The 19,352-nt window shown below is 35.7% G+C and overlaps 1 protein-coding gene across 2 annotated transcripts in view; it reads right to left on the bottom strand.

Moving 5' to 3' along the window:
* The window catches only part of CSMD3 (CUB and Sushi multiple domains 3), a 715,473-nt gene that overhangs the window by 160,256 nt on the left and 535,865 nt on the right, over positions 1 to 19,352 (bottom strand). For both annotated transcript variants that reach the window (XM_009890359.1, XM_009890360.1), the window contains one exon: positions 9,326 to 9,442. In XM_009890359.1, the coding sequence (XP_009888661.1) occupies positions 9,326 to 9,442 (117 nt within the window). The remainder of the gene's footprint in view (positions 1 to 9,325; positions 9,443 to 19,352) is intronic.

The following is a 19,352-nucleotide window of genomic DNA, read 5'->3' as shown; positions in this document are numbered from 1 at the left end:
CATTAGTGCAGACTTGCTAGTGGGATGCCCCTGAATCTCAGAAGTGTGCTGGTCAGAAGTAAGAGATTTTGCACTACCTAGTCAACCTCATGCTGGCCAGGCTTGAAGAGTGAGAAAGCAGTTTTTTCACTCATGCAGAGATTAAGAGAAAAAATGACACCTTCATTATTAGTATAACTTTACGTTAAAAGGACCTAATCAATGGTGATGCAAGCTTTTGGTATTGTGCTGTTGAAGTACTTTAATCCTGTTCAAAGAAGTGAACCTAACAAAAAAGCACAATTGTTTAGAAAATCTGCCACCACTCAGCCTGCTCCCGAGGACAGTAACATGTGCTGAAAAGCATGTAAGTGACAAACATAATGTAGTCTGACCTCTGTCATTTGGAATCAGGAACCCAGACTAATTTCAGCTATTTTAATAACAGCCTTTTCTGTGAATAGCATTTGATAATTAGATATTTGGAGCAGCTGGAGTCACACTGCTCAGAAAAAAAGAAAAAAAAATAATCTTTAGAAACCTTCCATCAATTCATTGGCATTATATTCAAATTATTTTACTTATTGTAAAGCCATGAATTTCTTTGAAGACCACAGATGTGGTCTTATCATCATTCCAATTTGTTATTAGGCTATTAAAAAGATGGCTATACTGTTGCATATCTTTATAGTCAAACTCAATAGCTTAAGCTATTTAGTGGTCTGTATTAAATTGGCCATTATTATATTCAAAAACATCATTAATATTTGAGCCAGAATTAATCATTTTTATTGAAAAAATCTAAAAGCAATATTGAAAAAGTTATTTCAAATCATATAAAGCAACTAAAATAGCAAATATCCTCAAATTTTATTTCAAAAATACATCGAAGAGTTTGATCTCCTTTAAAAGTCACCCTATGGTGACTTTTTATTGGCATCTGCTCACTTGGCAAGCACGTTAAGCACTGAACCAATGAATGAAATACTCCCCAGCTGTGAATTTGCGTATACAAAACCTGCCAGTCCTTCCTCTCATAAACCTGGGAGATTCATAGATAAGTGGAATATGATGGGAAATGACCTTCTGGCACTTCTTTAAATTATATAGTCAGCATCTGAATAACACAAACTTGGCCTTGAATCAGAAAAACAAACCAGAAGTTAACAGTTACACAACTAATGTTCACCTTTATTCTCCTAAAATCAGACTGCAATCTCAAGATATTATACGTAGAGCAGGTGGCAGAGTAATTCATGTGTACTTAACAGTAAGATAAAAAATATGTACACTATCTACCAGGTATCTTCAATATACAATATATTGCTACTGCCCTATTCATATCTGAATTAAATAGTTAATATTATTGCTCTGTGTTTTAAATATAGTGAAAAATAAAAATCTTTGGCACAATCTTGTTAAAACTTGCAAAATATTCTTCAAAGAAAGAAATTTTTACATCAATGTGAAAATAGTTTCCTAGTTTGCATATGTAACCGAAATTCTTGCATTATAATTCATTTTATACCAAACTCTGAAAATATTCATATTTGAAGTAGCACTTTAAGGTACAGTTATTATATATTCTGCAGAAGAAAATACTTAATACTTGCTAAAAAAAAAAAAAAAAAGTTTCCCACACATAACTAATCCTGCCTTTCAGTTTCTTTTTCCAGCTGACAACATAAATCCATTATGTATTCATTGTGTAGACAGGCTATAGGCCATGGCTTCCTGTTCCCGTAGAATATCTAACATAGTGTAATCCATCACCTGAAATTCTTCTTGAGTATGTGGTACAACAACATTTAAACAATCTTGCATGTTAATGCTTAATAATAAGACACAAATTTTGTTCACCTCTAGTGTTAGATTTAAAAGATTTGAGGATGAGGAATCAGTAAGTAAAGCTTGAATTTGAATCATCCAAGCTCAAGCCTCTAAATGGCTGCAAACTGAAATGTATCTGAAATTGCCAGTCTTACTGTATACTCAAAAGATAAAATCATGAAGCTATGTGTGTGCAACGTGACTACTGGATGGATGTAGATTACACTAGCAGCAATGTTCTCTAATTCATTTAAACCACAGTAGCTGCCAGAACAAATATTGCAAAATGAGTCTGTGCTGTTTCTTCTACATTACAAAGAATTTATGTCCTTCCAAAAATTGCAGATAGATGTTTTAGATGGGATGAATCATGCCATGGGAATATGTATCTCTCTGTTGATTATAGCAAACATCTGAATGGATTCGACTAGATATCTAACTTCCATAATAAGGCACGTAACTAAATCAAGAGGAAACATCCCACCAAAGGGTTAAATTACAGGTAAACGCACCTATGTGCTTTGTATGTAAGCCTGTATGTAAGCCTAAAACATATATGCTTAGAAATCAGCAATGTTTAAGGCAGCTCTTCAAGACAAGGTACATTCACAGATTTAGAGCATCCTCACTTGAATTGTATAGATTAAAACACAAATCATGTCACTGCATCTGACTCCAGAGGTCCAGATCTTACAGTTATGGATGAAGATTTTTTTTTCCATTAAGCTTTTTATGTCCATTTATTTTGCATAAGATAGACTTTTAAGGTATTTTATGCTTCTGGCTCACAACCTGTACATTATTTTCTTGCTAAAAAGCACCCAATACAAGCCAGATACTATCCATTTTTATTGTATTTATTATGTAGATATATATGCTTCTTATTTTAAGGAAGAAAAGAACCATGCCTTAAAAATGCATTGTACATTTCAAACAAATAGTTTATTTTTCTTTTTTATATTTCTATTTTATATATATTAGATTATTTTTTAAATATTTTTATATATAATCAAAATAATAGTGTAAAATGAATTTATATTCAGTCATTCAGTGCACAATGAATGCACATTGAGAATATTCCATTTCCATTTTGGTGGGAGGGTATGTTATTGGTTTCTAGTGCAATGTACACAACATACATATTTTTCTTGCTCTAGGTAACCTGACTCCATTCTTATCCCTCTTCAGTGTTCTTCATTAACTTTCGAAATTAACTTGACAAAAGAGTCAAATGAAAAGACATGTACTTGCCACAGTTAAGTCCACTCAGAGAATTTTCAAATCAAAACAATATTCTGGCAATGAGTTAGATTAACATAAAGCAGCATGTACAACAACATTTTTCCAAATATTTCATAATCCATCATAAAAAAAAAAAAACAAGAACAAAAAACTTTTCCAATTGTGTGTCTGATTGCATATTACCTTAATTAGGGTTATTGTCTCTGGGATGAGACTTCTGTGTCTGGCCATACTTTTTGCACAATGATATCTCATTTCTGGCCAGAGTTTGTAAATTCTATCACAGATAATACTGTTGTTTATGTATTTTTGAATAAAGATTAGTTAGCTGAAAATTATACAAAAGGACTTCCATACACTTTTTAATGCTGAGCACTCGAAGCTCAGTTAGAAGAATTTACTAACCATCACTCTAATGTTTTGGGATGCTAGTAGAAGGTCCTTTGAAAATCTTACATTAACAGAATGGTGTTAAAACGAGAGGTGATAACAGGACAACAGAGCTGAAAGAATGCCAAGAAAAGAGGAAAAGAGGCAGGAACTTTCTGTCATCTATTGTTTTTACTCATACAGCAAATACTTCTTCCTACTGTTGGTAATAAATATTTGTACTTACATCCTCGTTATTCTGTGATGTTCACTCTATACTTCAGAAAACTGAGAAAATAAATCAGAAAACGGAAGTACCATACTACTAATCTAACTAGTTGTCATGCTCAACTATATTGAAGTCTATTAAATCTCTGGATTAAGTGATTCATCTTTTAAAAATATTTTTACTCTTTATGTGGTTTCCTGTGATACAGTCAGCTTTTCTGTCTTTATGCCAAATTCTTGTAAATGTATATGCAAAAAGTAGAAGATTTTGTCTTAAAAATATAGGTTTATGATTACATGGAAAAATTAAATAATTTTCAAAATGTATAAATTAAAAATGGTCAATTTTATTGGAAGTCATGTGGGTTTGAAGTCATTCTCTTTTTGGGAAAGGTGGGCTGTCTAACTTTTAATAAAATACATAGTACAACCTGGATCATTGTCTCTTTCTCCTGAAATTAGTGTTTTGAGCATTTATATAGTTACATACAAGTATTTGGAGCAGTCTTTGTGATTTTCACTCCATTTTGCTGACAAGTAATCATTGTTTGGACAATGAAATCCCACTGACTTTGAAGTGGTTACTTGTATAAAAAGAGGGTTCGAAAAAGAATAAGATTCCTGCCCATAGTAGCTTTTTTGATATTTCAGATCATCCTCTATCATCTCTACCTCCCATTCAGCAAAGTATTGCTTAATACAGTAATTTCTTAGTTTGTAGTTGAAAATGTTAAAGCAAGATATTCAGCTAGAAATTTCCATCCAATTTAATTTACGGCAATAAGTCAAAACCTCCACATTTAAAAAATGTCAGTCCATACACGCCTGCCACATTTCTCAAATGAAAGTAAGATGTACACAGCAGTGATGATGGATTCAAGTTATTAAAAGCAAATGTTTTACTTCAACGCAGCTAAGTATTATCATAAATACCATTTGGTTCTTATTCTCTCTTGATGTGAGGTTGTCATTTGGGACATTCTGCTACTTATGATATGTCCTTGCATGTCTTTTTTTCTTTCCAAATGTAAACTGAGTTTGAAATCAAATCAAACAGTACTGAAAAAACTCTGGTGTGACACAGCTTTTTAGCTGTCTAACAATTCTAAATTCAGTGAGCTGTCTAACAGAAAACACATGTTGACAACTTTGTTTGCTCAATCTGTGTCTTCACTGGCAGAATAGTAAAAGTTGTGCGTGTTAGTACATAAATATTTGTACCTACATCTTCAACATCTTCCAGTATTTTCAGAAACTTATTCTTTCAAGGATGTAAATAATAATAATAGCAGTAATAGTAATACCACCAAACCCCTGCCGTTTGGCTCTATTTGTTTCTTCTCTCTGTTGATTATTTTCAATAATTCAGGGCTATCTCATAACAGAAATGTAAGAAAAGATACAAGGGAAAGCTGAAAATGCTGTAACTGTATGATAGAATGGTGTCTGTGAATACAAGCCAGTTATTTGAGAACTGAAGACGATGGTGAGTTTTAACTTCCCTGTTTGTAGTAAGCAAAGTGAGTCTACCTTCATTGCCAAAATTCTTAGAAATCTTGTCCCAAAATGCCATGCTTATCAATAAAGTGCTTGTCATTTTTTTAATATTATATCTTGCTGTAAATGTAAAACAAATGTACAGTCTCCATGGAAACTAGATATTTTTCCAATTATATACATAGTTTTCAGCTTCGTTGTAGGAAAAAAGACCTCTGATTTAAATTTCATGGTTTTTTTGATGGCCACTGAGAATCAATAATTAATTTTCTGATAGCATAGCTCATAAACCACACTTACATGCCTTACTGTGTATATTCAGTCTTTCTTTTTGCTCTAACAGTACAGAAAGCCATTTGCTGAGGCAAGTTAATATAGAATTTATTTTACTGTTAAAAATATTAATTTAAATAGAAGTATTGATGACATCATTATGCAGAGCAGGGCATAAAAAATAATTCATGAGCATCAGGAAAACAAAATAAAATCTTAAACATCTGCATTTTAATTGTAATCAGTGCTGGATTTCAGTGTTGAACAATTAAGGATGATTACATCTTTTTGAAGTATCAGTAGGAGAGTGTCAAAGACGATGAGTCTTCCATGTTTACAGAAGATTTTGCCTGTGGCATACTGTGTGCTTTTGTGAATCATTTATCTTCTAGCTTAAACTTGTCATGGTATGAAATATTGCAACTATGATTCTGCATGGCAGAATAATGAAACATTGAAAAAAAGTCCACACTGCAATGACTTTTCCACAGAATTTTGGACTTGAGAACCTGAAAAGCCGCACATGATATAGCTTTTCTTTTCACTCCATCAAAAACTGCTCCAGGCCAATGAGTTCCATTCTACGCACTGAATATGCTCATCTATTATTTTTTTTTCCCTATATTGACCTGATTTTAGCTTTTTTAAAAAACTGTGCTCTATTATAAGATCTTATATACTGTATTGGATGCCAAATAGTTCCTGAAGAGGTTCCATTCAGCAAATATTTGAATGTTGTATTTCACATTGAAAATTGGTGCCTAGGGAAGATTATGGAAGGTTTTTTTGCTGTTTTCTTTAGGAAAACTACATTAAATTATCTTATGTCAACGGCTTTGCTGGAGTACCCCTTCGTTCTCCAAACAGCTTGTTTCGACTCGCTGTGAATAATCTCTGACAAATGTACATGTCATGATGCACATTAGCAAATGAATTCAAGATGAAATCTAGTATATTCATCCACAAAGGCCAGCATTTTTTTGGGACCGTCTTGTCATTGAATGATCCCTACACAATCTGTATCAAAACCACTGCAAGAGAAGACTTTTTTTAATGCAATGTCTTCTATCAGGACCCAAAATAATAGAGTTACAAGTAACAATTTCCTAAAACTAGTCTTAAAGAGCTCAGCATTAAAAATGTATGGCTAACCTTCTCTGCAACTGTACTCGAATATATTGTGATGAGATAGAGTTGAAAGCTATTAGACAAAATAAATTCATTATACAAATGTTTAAAAATTCAGGCTGAGACAAATAATCATCTTGAGCCTAGAAAAGTTGGGCTAAATCAAATTTCAAAATTACTTTGACTTTCTCAATGGTTGTTAGCAGAATAATTTAGTAACGATAGATTAGAGAAAGAGAATGGGTCAGAAAAAAAAACATATTAACAACTTAAAAAAAAAATACACCATTGTGTAATTCAAATAAAGATTCATATTTTAGAACTAGAGCTTTTGGGTGCAAGGAATTCTGCTCTCTATTATGCAGGAATATCGTTGAATAAAGGCATCTAAAATTTGTTTTGGCCTATTTGATGTGTCATGTCATCCTCATTTTTGAATGGCTACTGCCAGTTATGTTTTTTACCTTTCTTTTTCAACAGAGAAGCATTAACATTTTCTGTGTTCACGAAAGTGAATTAAATACTTCCATATGTGGAAGCATACAAGTACCCAGCATAATTTTCAAAATATGCAGTTTAAACACATAAAGGTCTATCCTGAGGTAGGACAATCAAAGAGTTCAAGAGAAATGACAGATACTCTATCATAATCATAGCCCCGATACATCACTGTACTTAGCACTGGTGAGGCCCCACCTCGAGTACTGTGTTCAGTTTTGGTCCGCTTAGTACGAAAAGGACATTGAGGTGTTGGAGTGTGTCCACAGAAAGGCTACAAACCTGGTGAGGGGTCTGGAGGACAAGTCTTATGAGGAACTACTGAGGGAACTGGGGTTGTTTAGCCTGGAGAAGAGGAGACTGAGGGGAGACCTTATCACTCTCTACAACTACCTGAAAGGAGGTTGTAGAGGGGTGGGGCTGACCTCTTCTCCCTGTTGAAAAGTGATAGGACGAGAGGAAATGGATTCAAGTTATGTCAGGGGAGGTTTAGATTGGATATTAGGAAACATTTTTTCACTGAAAGGGTTATTAGACATTGGAATAGGCTGCACAGGGAGGTGGTGGATTCGCCATCCCTGGTAAAAAAAGGGCAGATGTGGTGCTTAGGGACATGGTTTAGAGGTGGTTTTGTCAGGGTAGGTTAATGGTTGGACTTGATGATCTTAAAGGTCCCTTCCAACCTTAGCGATTGTATGATTCTATGATCACTGAATTCTTGTATGGCTGGGTTAATCCTACCTAAACCATGATTTTCCTTCTTCATATCAGCACTTGCACTGTGAATGGGCAAAACAGAATTTCTTAATGCTGTTCCTGTCATACTTAGTGTGTAAAGAAAATGAGTATTTGTCAAATTATTCCAAGTAACTATGCAGAAAAGTGGGATTTTTCCCCATTTTCATGTCTTGTTTTGGGACTTCTGTCTTTATTTCCAGAAACCACAAAATTACATTTCCATTTATAATGTCAAAGATATGAATTGCAGAGCATTAACATTTAAAATCCTTTACTGTGCTAATTTTAACTCTTTACATGTTGACATCTATATCATAAACTAAGACGTATCAGATTTGATGGAAATGGGAGGACATACTCTTTCCAGTTTGTCTAAAAGGTAGGTCAAAAACATATGTTTGAAACATCTAGAAATAAATCAAGAACTGTGCAAATGTGTTTATTTTTTTATGAATCTTCTAGAGGAATGAGTAGAGACTCCCATGGCTTAGCAGACAATACTTTTAAAAGCCTTTTTGTTTTGTGGTAGTCTCGGCACATTTATGCTATACTTAAGAACAAATTAATTGGATATTAAGGGAGTTCAGTCATCATGAGTATGGCAGATGGATACACAGCAGTTCAAGTATTTTCTTTAATTTGGATAAAATGTTTGCAGAATCAACATGAAGGAAGATTAATAATTACTCATCCCCATCCCCAGGCACCTGTTATTTGATAAACTGAAATGTGAGCAACGGGTCAGAATAAAGTCCTACTTATCCGAGCATAAATCTGAAGCACAGATATTTAAAGAACAAATGATATTCAGTATGTGACATACTGCTTACTGAGGAGTCAAAGTGAACGATAAACTATCAGCTGTCATCATAGACATTGTTTAATAATGAAGTGGGATAAAATAATTCATAAATCTGGAGAGATAAAACAATGCTGTAAAAGCCTTGTCTTTGCGTGGGACAGAAGACATCTTTAAAAGACTCATTTAGTTATCAGAAAAAATGTTAGGACAGGAGTGAAGTTTTGAAAGAGGATCTATGAATCTACAAAACCCAGACAGACCCATGCTGCTCTAATTTCATTCCTCAGGAAAGTTTATGCCACTGCTTCATGATGCAGAGAAGTGAAGGATTATGAAAGCAATATTACCATACATTTAAGACAAACATTGTTTTCCCTGCTTATGTGGGCTTACTGGAGCTACACTACACTTTCTAGAGCCCTGGTACATGATCTGGTACATGAAAAGAAACCTTAACTTGTACCACTAATATATTTGGCTATAATCACAGCAATATTCTAAGTTACATGTCAGTTGTGACAGTGACGCAAAAATAAATGAACAACAGTAGTTTCAAAATATAATGGCAAATATAAGTATTTTGAGAAGACAGTGCACAATAAAAATGATAAAAAGTATAAACAGAAATATCAGTTTAAAACAGTGTTTTCACATTAATATAAAAGTAATTATACAAATCATCCGGAATTGTTGAAAGTATCCAAGCAACAAAAAGATGCAAATTAGACCAGATCTACTTACCAAATTCCTTAGGAACAGTGATAGAGTAAACACAGTTGTGACCAACACTATAATTCTTGGGGTAGTTTGGTGATAACACAGTGCCCTCTGAGCCTGTTGACCGGCTTCCACAGGGTGCTACAAAGTGAAGATAATTGGTTTTGAATAATATCAGGAAAAAAATCAGTTTAAAGTGATTTGTTGTTTGTTGGTATATACTATCACAGGAAATTTTATTACATTTCTACGCAAGATTAAATTTATATATCCTGTAAAGTACTGACTATGTGCAACTTTCTCATATATCAAAAGAGAATTGATGGCACTCTACAGTTTTCCAGATCAATTATTGTTTTTCTTTACCATTTATCAACCATCTTAATAAAATAATGATGTGCTTTATAAGCAGTGTGCTATTACTCACAGCATACAAAACAATTATTCATTCGTATGATGTTTTATACTCTAGTAAAGGCATAGATTATGCAGACCTTCCACACACTAGTAAATTCTTGTTCATGCCAATAGACTCATAATTCAAAATAATGCTCAGAACTACTCAAATAAGGAAGTCAGGATTCCTTGACTGAACATGTGTACCACTTATTTATATCTCAATTACTTATAAGATTATATATATAAAGTTGTGAGAAAACACTTTTCTTATCACATAAACATTATGTTTATTCTACCATTAATAGCTATAATACTGGATAAAGTGGCAGATAAATAACAATGCTATTTACTACAACAATGTATATTTCTAAGGTTAACAATAGAAGTTAGCATTTCGCATTATTCCAAACTGTCAAGCAAGAAACAGCACTTTTTATTTTTTCTCTTCATCAGATGTTCAGGTGCGTTTATGTGAAACAGCCGTAAGTATTATTGTTTCCTTATGTCTATTACTTGCTACTCATACACACTTTGTAATTTCTTAGTTTAATCTATTGTCAAGATTATGGCCTCTGTTTAGAATATTTTTTTCTAAGCACTTTGGACTATAAAACATTTTTTAATTAGTTTAATGTTAACATATCTATTTAACAGGTGTTTTTCCTCTGTTAAGATGTGACTTCCTAAAATAAGTACTACTCAATATTTCATTTCCTAAACACAAAACCCCCTTGTTTTTATGGTATGCTCGCAAAAGATGAATATCTCCTGAATTATATTAAATAAGAAAAATAATTGTTTTCTTACTATTATTTCAGATTTTATCTCATTATTTGTCATACTAAGTAGAAGCTTTGTGTTAGTGTAGCTACAGATCATGTGTTTTAAAACTACTTTTAGTTAATTCACACAAAATGTATGGTAGAGTATATCATGAAAAGAACACATCTTTTAATACTGGCAACTTAAGGCCCTGTTGCTTTGTGCACGGATTCCTGTAATTTTCATTAACATGGATTCCTTTCAGTATGGTGTAGCTGCAGAGTTTGACAAACTGTGTACCTGAAATGGGAGCAGATGATACCTACAGCTCCAGTCTGCATATACAATTTGTAAATGATTTAACGGGCTAGCACGAAAGTCATGGAATTTGAAACAGGCCAACAGAAAGATCTTGATTTTTGTTTGTGCACGTGTGTGTGCATGTGGTAGATCATAGAATCATAGAATGGAAAGGACCTTGAACACCATCGAGTTACACCCTCCCTGTCATAGACAGGGACCCCTCCCACTAGACCAGGTTGCCCAGGGCCACGTCCAGCCTGGCCTTGAACACCCCCAGCGATGGGACCTCAACAACCTCTCTGGGCAACCTGTTCCAGTGCCTTACCACCCTCAAAGTGAAAAACTTCTTCCTAATGTTTAATCTAAACCTGTCCTCTTCCAGTTTATATCCATTCTCTCTCGTCCTATCACTACATGACCTAGTGAAAAGTCCTTCCCCATCTCTCCTGTAGGTCCCCTTTATGTACTGGAAGGCCACAATAAGATCTCCTCTGGACCCTCTGGAGGAGCTCCATTCCTCGGATCATCCTCGTGGCTCTCCTCTGGATACACTCCAGCAGATCCATGTCTGTCTTATGTTGAAGACTCCAGAGCTGGATGCAGTACTGCAGGTGGGGGTCTCACGAGAGTGGAGTAGAGGGGCAGAATCACCTCCTTGACCTGCTGGCCACAGTTCTTTTGATGCAGCCCAGGATACGGTTGGCTGTGTGGCACGTGTACTAGAGATTAGCAAATCAGTCAGGACCCTGAGCTGGACATAGCCTTGGCGATGCTCAGCACAGCTTGGCTGGTAGGCACCCGTTCTGGGATATGGAGTAAGCACTAAGACTACCGTACATATACGAAATATTGTTCTCTACGGCTAAAAGAATAATCTCCATGTCTTCCCTCAATCTACCATCATGTGAAATATCAGAAATTCATGCTTTCTTGTGAAAGCATATTTGGATAATAGAATTACTGCTACTTTTTGCCAAAAGGCAATAGAGTCTTGGCTGAGCCTCACATCCAGGGACTTATTTGCCTTGAGTTATTTGAAAAACACAAACAACAAACTCTTCACTAGCTGAATGTGGTAAATATTCTTCATTAAAACAGATCTGCTTACCAGCTTGTAAGTACTCAAGATTTTCTATTACAGGTTTTGGATGAAACAGGACAGAATATGGAAGAATGCAAGCAACAAAAGCACTAAAAGTAGAACAATTGCCAAAAAGCTTATTACTTCTCCCTAACCCCATTTCCTTCTTTACTGTTTGAAAGTTGAACAAATAAGTTACTGCAACAGACCAACAATACTGTCCCACTCCAGCACTCATATCATTATTACATTTCCCTAAGCAGCAGATGTAAAATAATGTGCAAATTCAGGGTAAAATTATGATTCCACTGAAGTCAATGCCATTGACACAAATAGGGACAGAACTTCACCCTTAATTTTTAATAAAACTTGAAGTAACGGCACAGAATAGCAACACTTAAAATTAATACCTATACATTTAGTACGCAGTAGACCATTACTTATAAAGTCCAGATTTTTTATATCCCTATTCTTTTTTTTTCATAAGTTCTGCACTTAAGCAAGGTATTTGTGATTTTACAAAACTACTAGTATGCTTCAAACAGAACAAAATAAAAAAGCCTTAATAGTTTCTTTTAAATAAACATACCGTTTTCCATAAATTCATTTAACATGCATAATTTTTCAAACAAATACAAATTAAATTTACTGCAAGTTTTATGAGTTTTTATTTACTTAAGTGCAATGTCTTACACTACAAATTATTAATATTAATAGTTGTGTGTCTAAAATCAACAATGACTTTTGAGTTAATGTCCTGTCATCAAGATGTTTTTTTAAAGCTAGGAAAACAGAGAAACCAGTTATGTTTGTGTCATAAACAAGAATTTGAGAAAGCTAGTACACTTTCAAAGTGTTCTTGATTCTCTGAGGTAAAATTATTATTTAACTATGTATACATCTAGCCAAAATATTTCACAATATTTGAAAGGTAGTATTATCACAGCTGGTATAAAAATAATCACACAAAATAATTTCATTGACAAATGCACATAGATTTCTAAAAGTGATTAAACACATTGAATCCCATGAAAGCAACATACATCTGCACTAATTATATAGTGGGTACATATCTGGTCACATAAGAGGGCAAGAGGCACAGTACAAGGCTGGAAGCAGGATTTCCAGCAGGGATCTTTTAGTTGTAAAGTCTCTCAACAGAGTTGCCTGCAGCCTACATTACAACATGTTCAGTACAGACTGGACTTAGAGATGAACTCTTTGTCACTCCGACACATGTAAAGTATAATTTGCAGCACCAGCAAAATGATTGCATTGAGTATTTCATAGTAATTTCTTTCACTTGGTGTTGTCATTCTGGACTTTATCACTCTGCCTTTTCTCAGTTTGCCTTTTCCCTTATGGTCTCTCCCATTGTTTTCCAACTGCTGCTTTAAGGACTCTTTATCCTCACAAGAATTCACATTCCTGGGTCTCAGAAACAAATAATATAAAGTTGAAGCAAGATGTAAGCACACAGTTGACCTTTGCAATCTCAGAAAATGGTTAACTTCATAAATCATTAGGTGGTAAATCATTTAGTTCTTATAGCAGCAAGACTGTCCTCCATGACCTTTCTGAATGAAGAGGGTTATTTGATATTTTTGTAAACCCATAGAGCTCACTGGCTATAATCCCTTCCCTACCATTTGGGAAATGCTTACTTTAAAATGCTAGGAGTTTCAGGAAGAGGAGATTCTACCCTGACCATCACTAAACATTACTATTCAGAAATATAGATGGATGCTTTGCAGGATCAGCAATGAAACAGTAATAGGAGAGAAAGGCACTTGATTGTGGCAAGAATTTGATAAGAATCAGCATGTTGATGCATTACTCACTGTTTCCTTGAAACATTATTAAGCATTAAGGGCAAAAAGTTCCTTTTCTGTGTGTGCTGAATTTACTGTAATGGTATCTTGTCTTGTTAAGTAGCTCTCCCTGCAGCCGGTGAAAAAGCCGTATCATAACAACAACCAAGTATCACCCACTCTGTATCTTAAATAGGTAATCTTTTTTATCTGGAAGATTACTCACCTTGATCATTAGTATTCATGCACCTTTGTCAAAACTAAATTCTACTTCTTTATGGCAATGCACTAGTAAACAGAGAATACAATATAAAATGCATTACCATCAACAGTGACACCTTTTCTCACATTTCAGTATACACTAGTTGTAAAAAAAAAAAAACAGTAGATGATCACTGCAGAGAGGCAAAGTCACAGAGCAGAACCACAGATTCCTGTAATCTACACCAAACTACTGCTGTAAAGTAAAATTTTCTATAGCTCCAGAAAAGCATTACAAGGTTGAAAACCCCTGCCATGTGCTTATTGCTCATATGTTTTCCATCAGGCCTTTGCAGTTCAACCAGAAGAAAGAAGCCACAGGGAAAAACTTCGGTAAAAGAACTATGAAGAATGGACTACTTAAGTATGAGAACTGATTTCAGATCTCGTCTTTTGAAAAATGAATATTTGTGCTACCAAGTATTTTTTTTTCTGCACCTTGAAGATTTTAATTCCTACTACTTTTTTCAGATTACCTACTTTCTAGCTCCTACAGAGAAGATCTAACAGAATTTAATTATAATTGCAAATTTAAGTGCCATATTGCACCATCCATTTTTAAGCAACATTCCTCAGTGGAGTCAATGGGGAATACTGCTTAAAAATGAATGGCACAATATGGCTTTATGTCATGCAGATAAATTTGATTACACAGCTACAAATACAATAAAAAATTAAGAATAACAGTGTATAAACTCTGCAGAAGGAGGAAAAATATGCCTTGAAGACCTGCTAAGGGGATACTGACTTTTTATCTAATGGGCCACTGTTTCAAAACCCAGACTAGGAGAGAGTAATCATTACAGATACCAAATATTTAGTGGCTCTAAATGAGTAGGTTAAAAAAAATAAAATGTATTATTTGGGGACATGATATATGTTTTTAGAATTTAACATATTAAATCATTGATTGTTTGTTTTCATAGTCTGATATAATACAATGTCATTCTATTTATCCCTTTTAATCCAAATGACAGATTTCAGTTGTAATGATTTCTTATAGTGGTTAAGTCAAGAATAATATACAAGAAACAAATATAGTGACTGATATATCACCACCAGGAAATAAAATAATAATAAAAAAAATCATGCAAAGGAAATCTTAACAGATAAAAATGGTACACAAATTTCTTCCGAACTTCTGAATTATAGATACTTTTATTGTGGATATCGGTCTGCAAGTGTGAATGTGATGAAACATCTAAAATTGTTTTGACAATACAATGAATATGGAAAAGACAATCTGATACAGAAATATATCTTTTAGTTGCTGTTTGGAAATACAGAAATACAATAGAAATGAAAAGACACCAACAAACACAAAGAGAGAGAGAGAGAGTGCACCATCATACAGTCAGAAAACAGTACCAAAGAAAATGACAACATAAAGAATATGAAAGCTTTACATGTTGTTGTGTCTTCGGTCTTCACAACACAGTTTAATTATGGCAATCAAAACTGATTTAAAAAATGAAAGAGAAGTTCAGGCCAATATATGTTAATTGTGTTTGAAAGTGGTTAGTTATAACAGACCAGCAGGAGCTGTTGAAATCCCCTCACGAATTCAGAAACTTAACAAAGCAGGGCCTGAATCATTAACAGAAAATGGAGAAATTATGAAATTATGAAAAGTAAACAAAAAACCAAAAAAAAATTCAAACCACAGAAATCCCAAGTAGCAACTTAAAAGGAAAAAAAAAAAAAAAGTGGAAAAGTTGAAATGCAAAATCCAAAGCAATTGGCTAGGTATTGCAGAAAAAAACTTAACAGAACAAATATTGAATGTGAGTTTCAATACAACATTGCTATAGACAAAGACACCGCTAAGCTAGGCTTTCATGTATTAGACATAGAAGGTAACATTTCTCCATTCAAGAGTGTAAAGCCTCAACAGGAACTTCACACCAAACTTTTGGGAAAAAAAAAAAGAACAAAAACCATTCTATTTTGATTGAAAAAAAAAAAAAGAACAAAAAACATTCTATTTTGATCCAGCAGGAAATTTTAAAATAATTGGTTTTGTTTAGATTCCAAAAGTGAAGAATGAAATCATGGGCAGACTGGTCACTTTTTGAAGATGTGGTAGATTGAGATAAATTAGAGAAATTAATTTTTCTCTTCATCCATAAATGATAGCACAAGAAAGAACTGCCAACAATTTTAATAAAATCAATTAAATTTAGATATTCTCATAACTACTTTTGGGAAGTTATTGAATTTTTTGGTGGTTCCGGGAAGAACAAGGCATATAAATATCTGTCATAATGGGTTAATTATAACCAAGCAGAGAAGAGACAGTAATTCACCTTTTTATAATAGGTTATGAACCTATATCACTCCATATTTATTGATGGTAGCATGAGAAAGGGGTACATTCCATTTTCTTGGTGCTGGCAATGCTAAAAACACAGACTGAACTGTTATAGTGTGACAGGCTTTTTTATTTTTTCTAGAAGAGGAAGGATAGTATTCCATGTTACAAGGTAAAAATCATAAAGAGGGTTATGAGCAAAGAAGAAAAAAAAAGGGAGAACTCCCAAAAGGTAATTCTTCCCAAAATAAAACAAAACAAAAGTCAAACAAACAAACAAACAACAAAACAAACCTATCATAAACTTGAATTATAAAAAATTTGGAAGTGCTCAGAAAGATGTATAAGTAAGAAAATATGACTTAGAACGAAAGAACCAAGGAACTCAAAATCTGTAGTGTAGCAGAGAAACATAATTTGATACGTTTTAAGGAAAACATTTCAAGAGGATAGTACTTATTTCTTTTCAATAAACAAGCAAAAGAAAATTTAGCAGAAGCTGAAGCTAACTTTCAGCTTATGCTTTTGTTGTAATTTTATAAATAAAGCACATATAAGTATATAAAATACAGTTAATCACACAGTCAAATTATTTCTATGTAGAATTATTTAACAGTTCATCAGCTTTTACTTCTAAAATCAACAACAAATCCAAATAACTTTTAGGAAAGATGGGCCAGCAAGGCAAGGTGGTGGAGTTGCTGTTTATGTGAGAGAGCAACTGGAATGTATCAAGCTCTCGCTAGGGGCAGATGAAGTGCGAGTTAGAACTTGTAAGTAAGGATCAAAGGACAGGGTAATATAAGAGATACTGCTGTGGGTGTCTTACAGGCCACCTGATCAGGATGGGGAAGTTGATGAGGCCTTCTACAGACAGGTGAGAATCGCCTCACAATCACAGGTCTTGGTTCTCATAAGTGACTTCAATCACCCTGATATCTACTGGGAAGGCCACACAGCTGGGCATGTACAGTCCAGGAGGTTCCTTCAGTGCATTGATGATAACTTTTTGACTCAGGTGGTGGAGGAGCCCACAAGGAGAGGTGTACTACTGGACCTAGTACTGACAAAGAAAGAGGGACCCTTGGAGGACATTAAGGTTGGGGGCAGAGCGGACTGCAGTGATCATGAGAAGACAGAGTTCAGGATTAAGTGCAGTATGCACAAAACAACAAGTACAATTGCAGCTTGGACTTCAGGAGGGCTAACTTTGATCTAGTCAAGAAACTGCTTGGAGAAATCCCTTGGGCCAGGGCTCTAGAAAGTAGGGGGCGCTCAAGAGAGCTGGTTGATATTTAAGCATCACTTCCTCCAAGCTCAGGACGGGTGCATCCCTAAGAGCAAGAAATCAGAAAAGGGAAGCAGGAGACCTGCATGGCTGAGCAGGGAGCTTCTGAAAAAGCTCAAGTGAAAGAAGGAAGTTTACTGTATGTGGAAGAAGGGACTGACAGCTTGAGAAGAGTACAAGAATACTGTCAGAGTATGCAGGGATGAAACAAGGAAAGCCAAGGCCACCTCGGAATGAAATCTGGCAAGGGATGTCAAGGTCAAGAGGAAGGGTTTCTTCAAGTACATCAGGGGCAAAAGGAAAACTAGGGAAATGTGGGCTGACTGTTGAACGAGACCGGTGTTGTGGTGACAGATGATTCAGAGAAAGTGGAGTTCCTGAATACCTTCTTTGCCTTAGTCTTTACTGCTCAGACTAGCCCTCGCGAGTCCCAGACTTTTCAGGAAACAGAGAAAGTCTGGAGGAAGCAAGACTTTCCCTTGGTTGAAGAAGAACAAGTTAGAGATCAAGTAAATAAACTGGATATCCACAAGTCCATGGGGCCTGATGGGATGCACCCGTGAGTGCTGAGGCACCTGGTGGAAGTCATTGCTGGGCCACTCTCCATCATCTTTGAAAGGTCCTGGAGAACAGGTGAGGTGCCTGAGGACTGGAGGAAAGCCAGTGTCAGTCCAGTCTTCAAAAAGGGCAAGAAGGATGACCCAGGAAACTATAGACCTGTCAGCCTCCCCTCCATCCCTGGGAAGATGATGGAACAGGTCATTCTGGGTGTCATCTCCAAGTGTCTGGAGGAAAAGAAGGTTATCAATAGTCAACATGGATTCACCAAGGGGAACTCATGTCTGACTAATCTGATAGCCTTCTAAGATGCCATGACTGGATGGGTGGATGAGGGGAGGGCAGTGGATGTTGTCTACCTTGACTTCAGCAAGGCTTTTGACATCATCTCCGACATCATCCTCACAGGCAAGCTCAAGCAGTGTGGGTTAGATAAATGGACAGTGTGGTGGATTGAACAGTGGCTGGCAGATAGAGCTCAGACGGTTGTGGTTAGTGGTGCAGAATCTAGTTGGAGGTCAGTAACAAGTGGTGTCCCTCAGGGGTCAGTACTGGGCGCAGTCCTGTTCAACATATTCATTGATGATCTGGATGAAGGGATAGAGTGTGCCATCAGCAAGTTTGCTGGTGACACAAAACTGGGAGGGGTGGCTGATACGCCAGAAGGCTGTGCTGCCATACAGCATGACCTGGACAGGCTGGAGAGCTGGGTAGAGAGAAACGTGATGAAATTCAACAAGGGTAAGTGTAGGGTACTGCATTTGGGAAGGAATAACCTTATGAATTGGTATAGGTTTGGAGCTGACCTCCTGGAGAGCAGCTCTGTGGAAAGGGACCTGGGAGTTCTGGTGGACAACACAGGGACCATGAGCCAGCAATGTGCCCTGGTGGCCAAGAAGGTCAATGGCATCCTGGCCTGTATCAGGAATAGTGTGACCAGCAGGACTAGGGAAGTGATCATCCCCCTGTACTCAGCACTGGTGAAGCCCCACCTCGAGTACTGTGTTCAGTTTTGTGTTCCTCACTACAAGAAAGACATGGAGGTGTTGGAGCATGTCTAGAGAAGGGCAACAAAGCTGGTGAGGGGTCTGAAGGACAAGTGTTATGAAGAGCAGCTGAGGAAACTGGGATTGTTTAGCGTGAAGAAAAGGAGGCTGAGGGGAGACCTTATCACTCCCTGCAGCTATCTGAAAGGAGGTTGTAGCGAGGTGGGGGTCGACCTTATGTCCCAAGTAACAAGCAACAGGCAAGACAAAATGGCCTCAAGTTGAGCCAGG

The sequence above is a fragment of the Charadrius vociferus genome, unplaced genomic scaffold (assembly GCF_000708025.1).
Source record: "Charadrius vociferus isolate BGI_N301 unplaced genomic scaffold, ASM70802v2 scaffold168, whole genome shotgun sequence".
Taxonomy (NCBI): Eukaryota; Metazoa; Chordata; class Aves; order Charadriiformes; family Charadriidae; genus Charadrius; species Charadrius vociferus.
The sequence above is the reverse complement of the archived record's forward strand: the minus strand, read 5'-3'. Positions and strand labels throughout refer to the sequence as shown.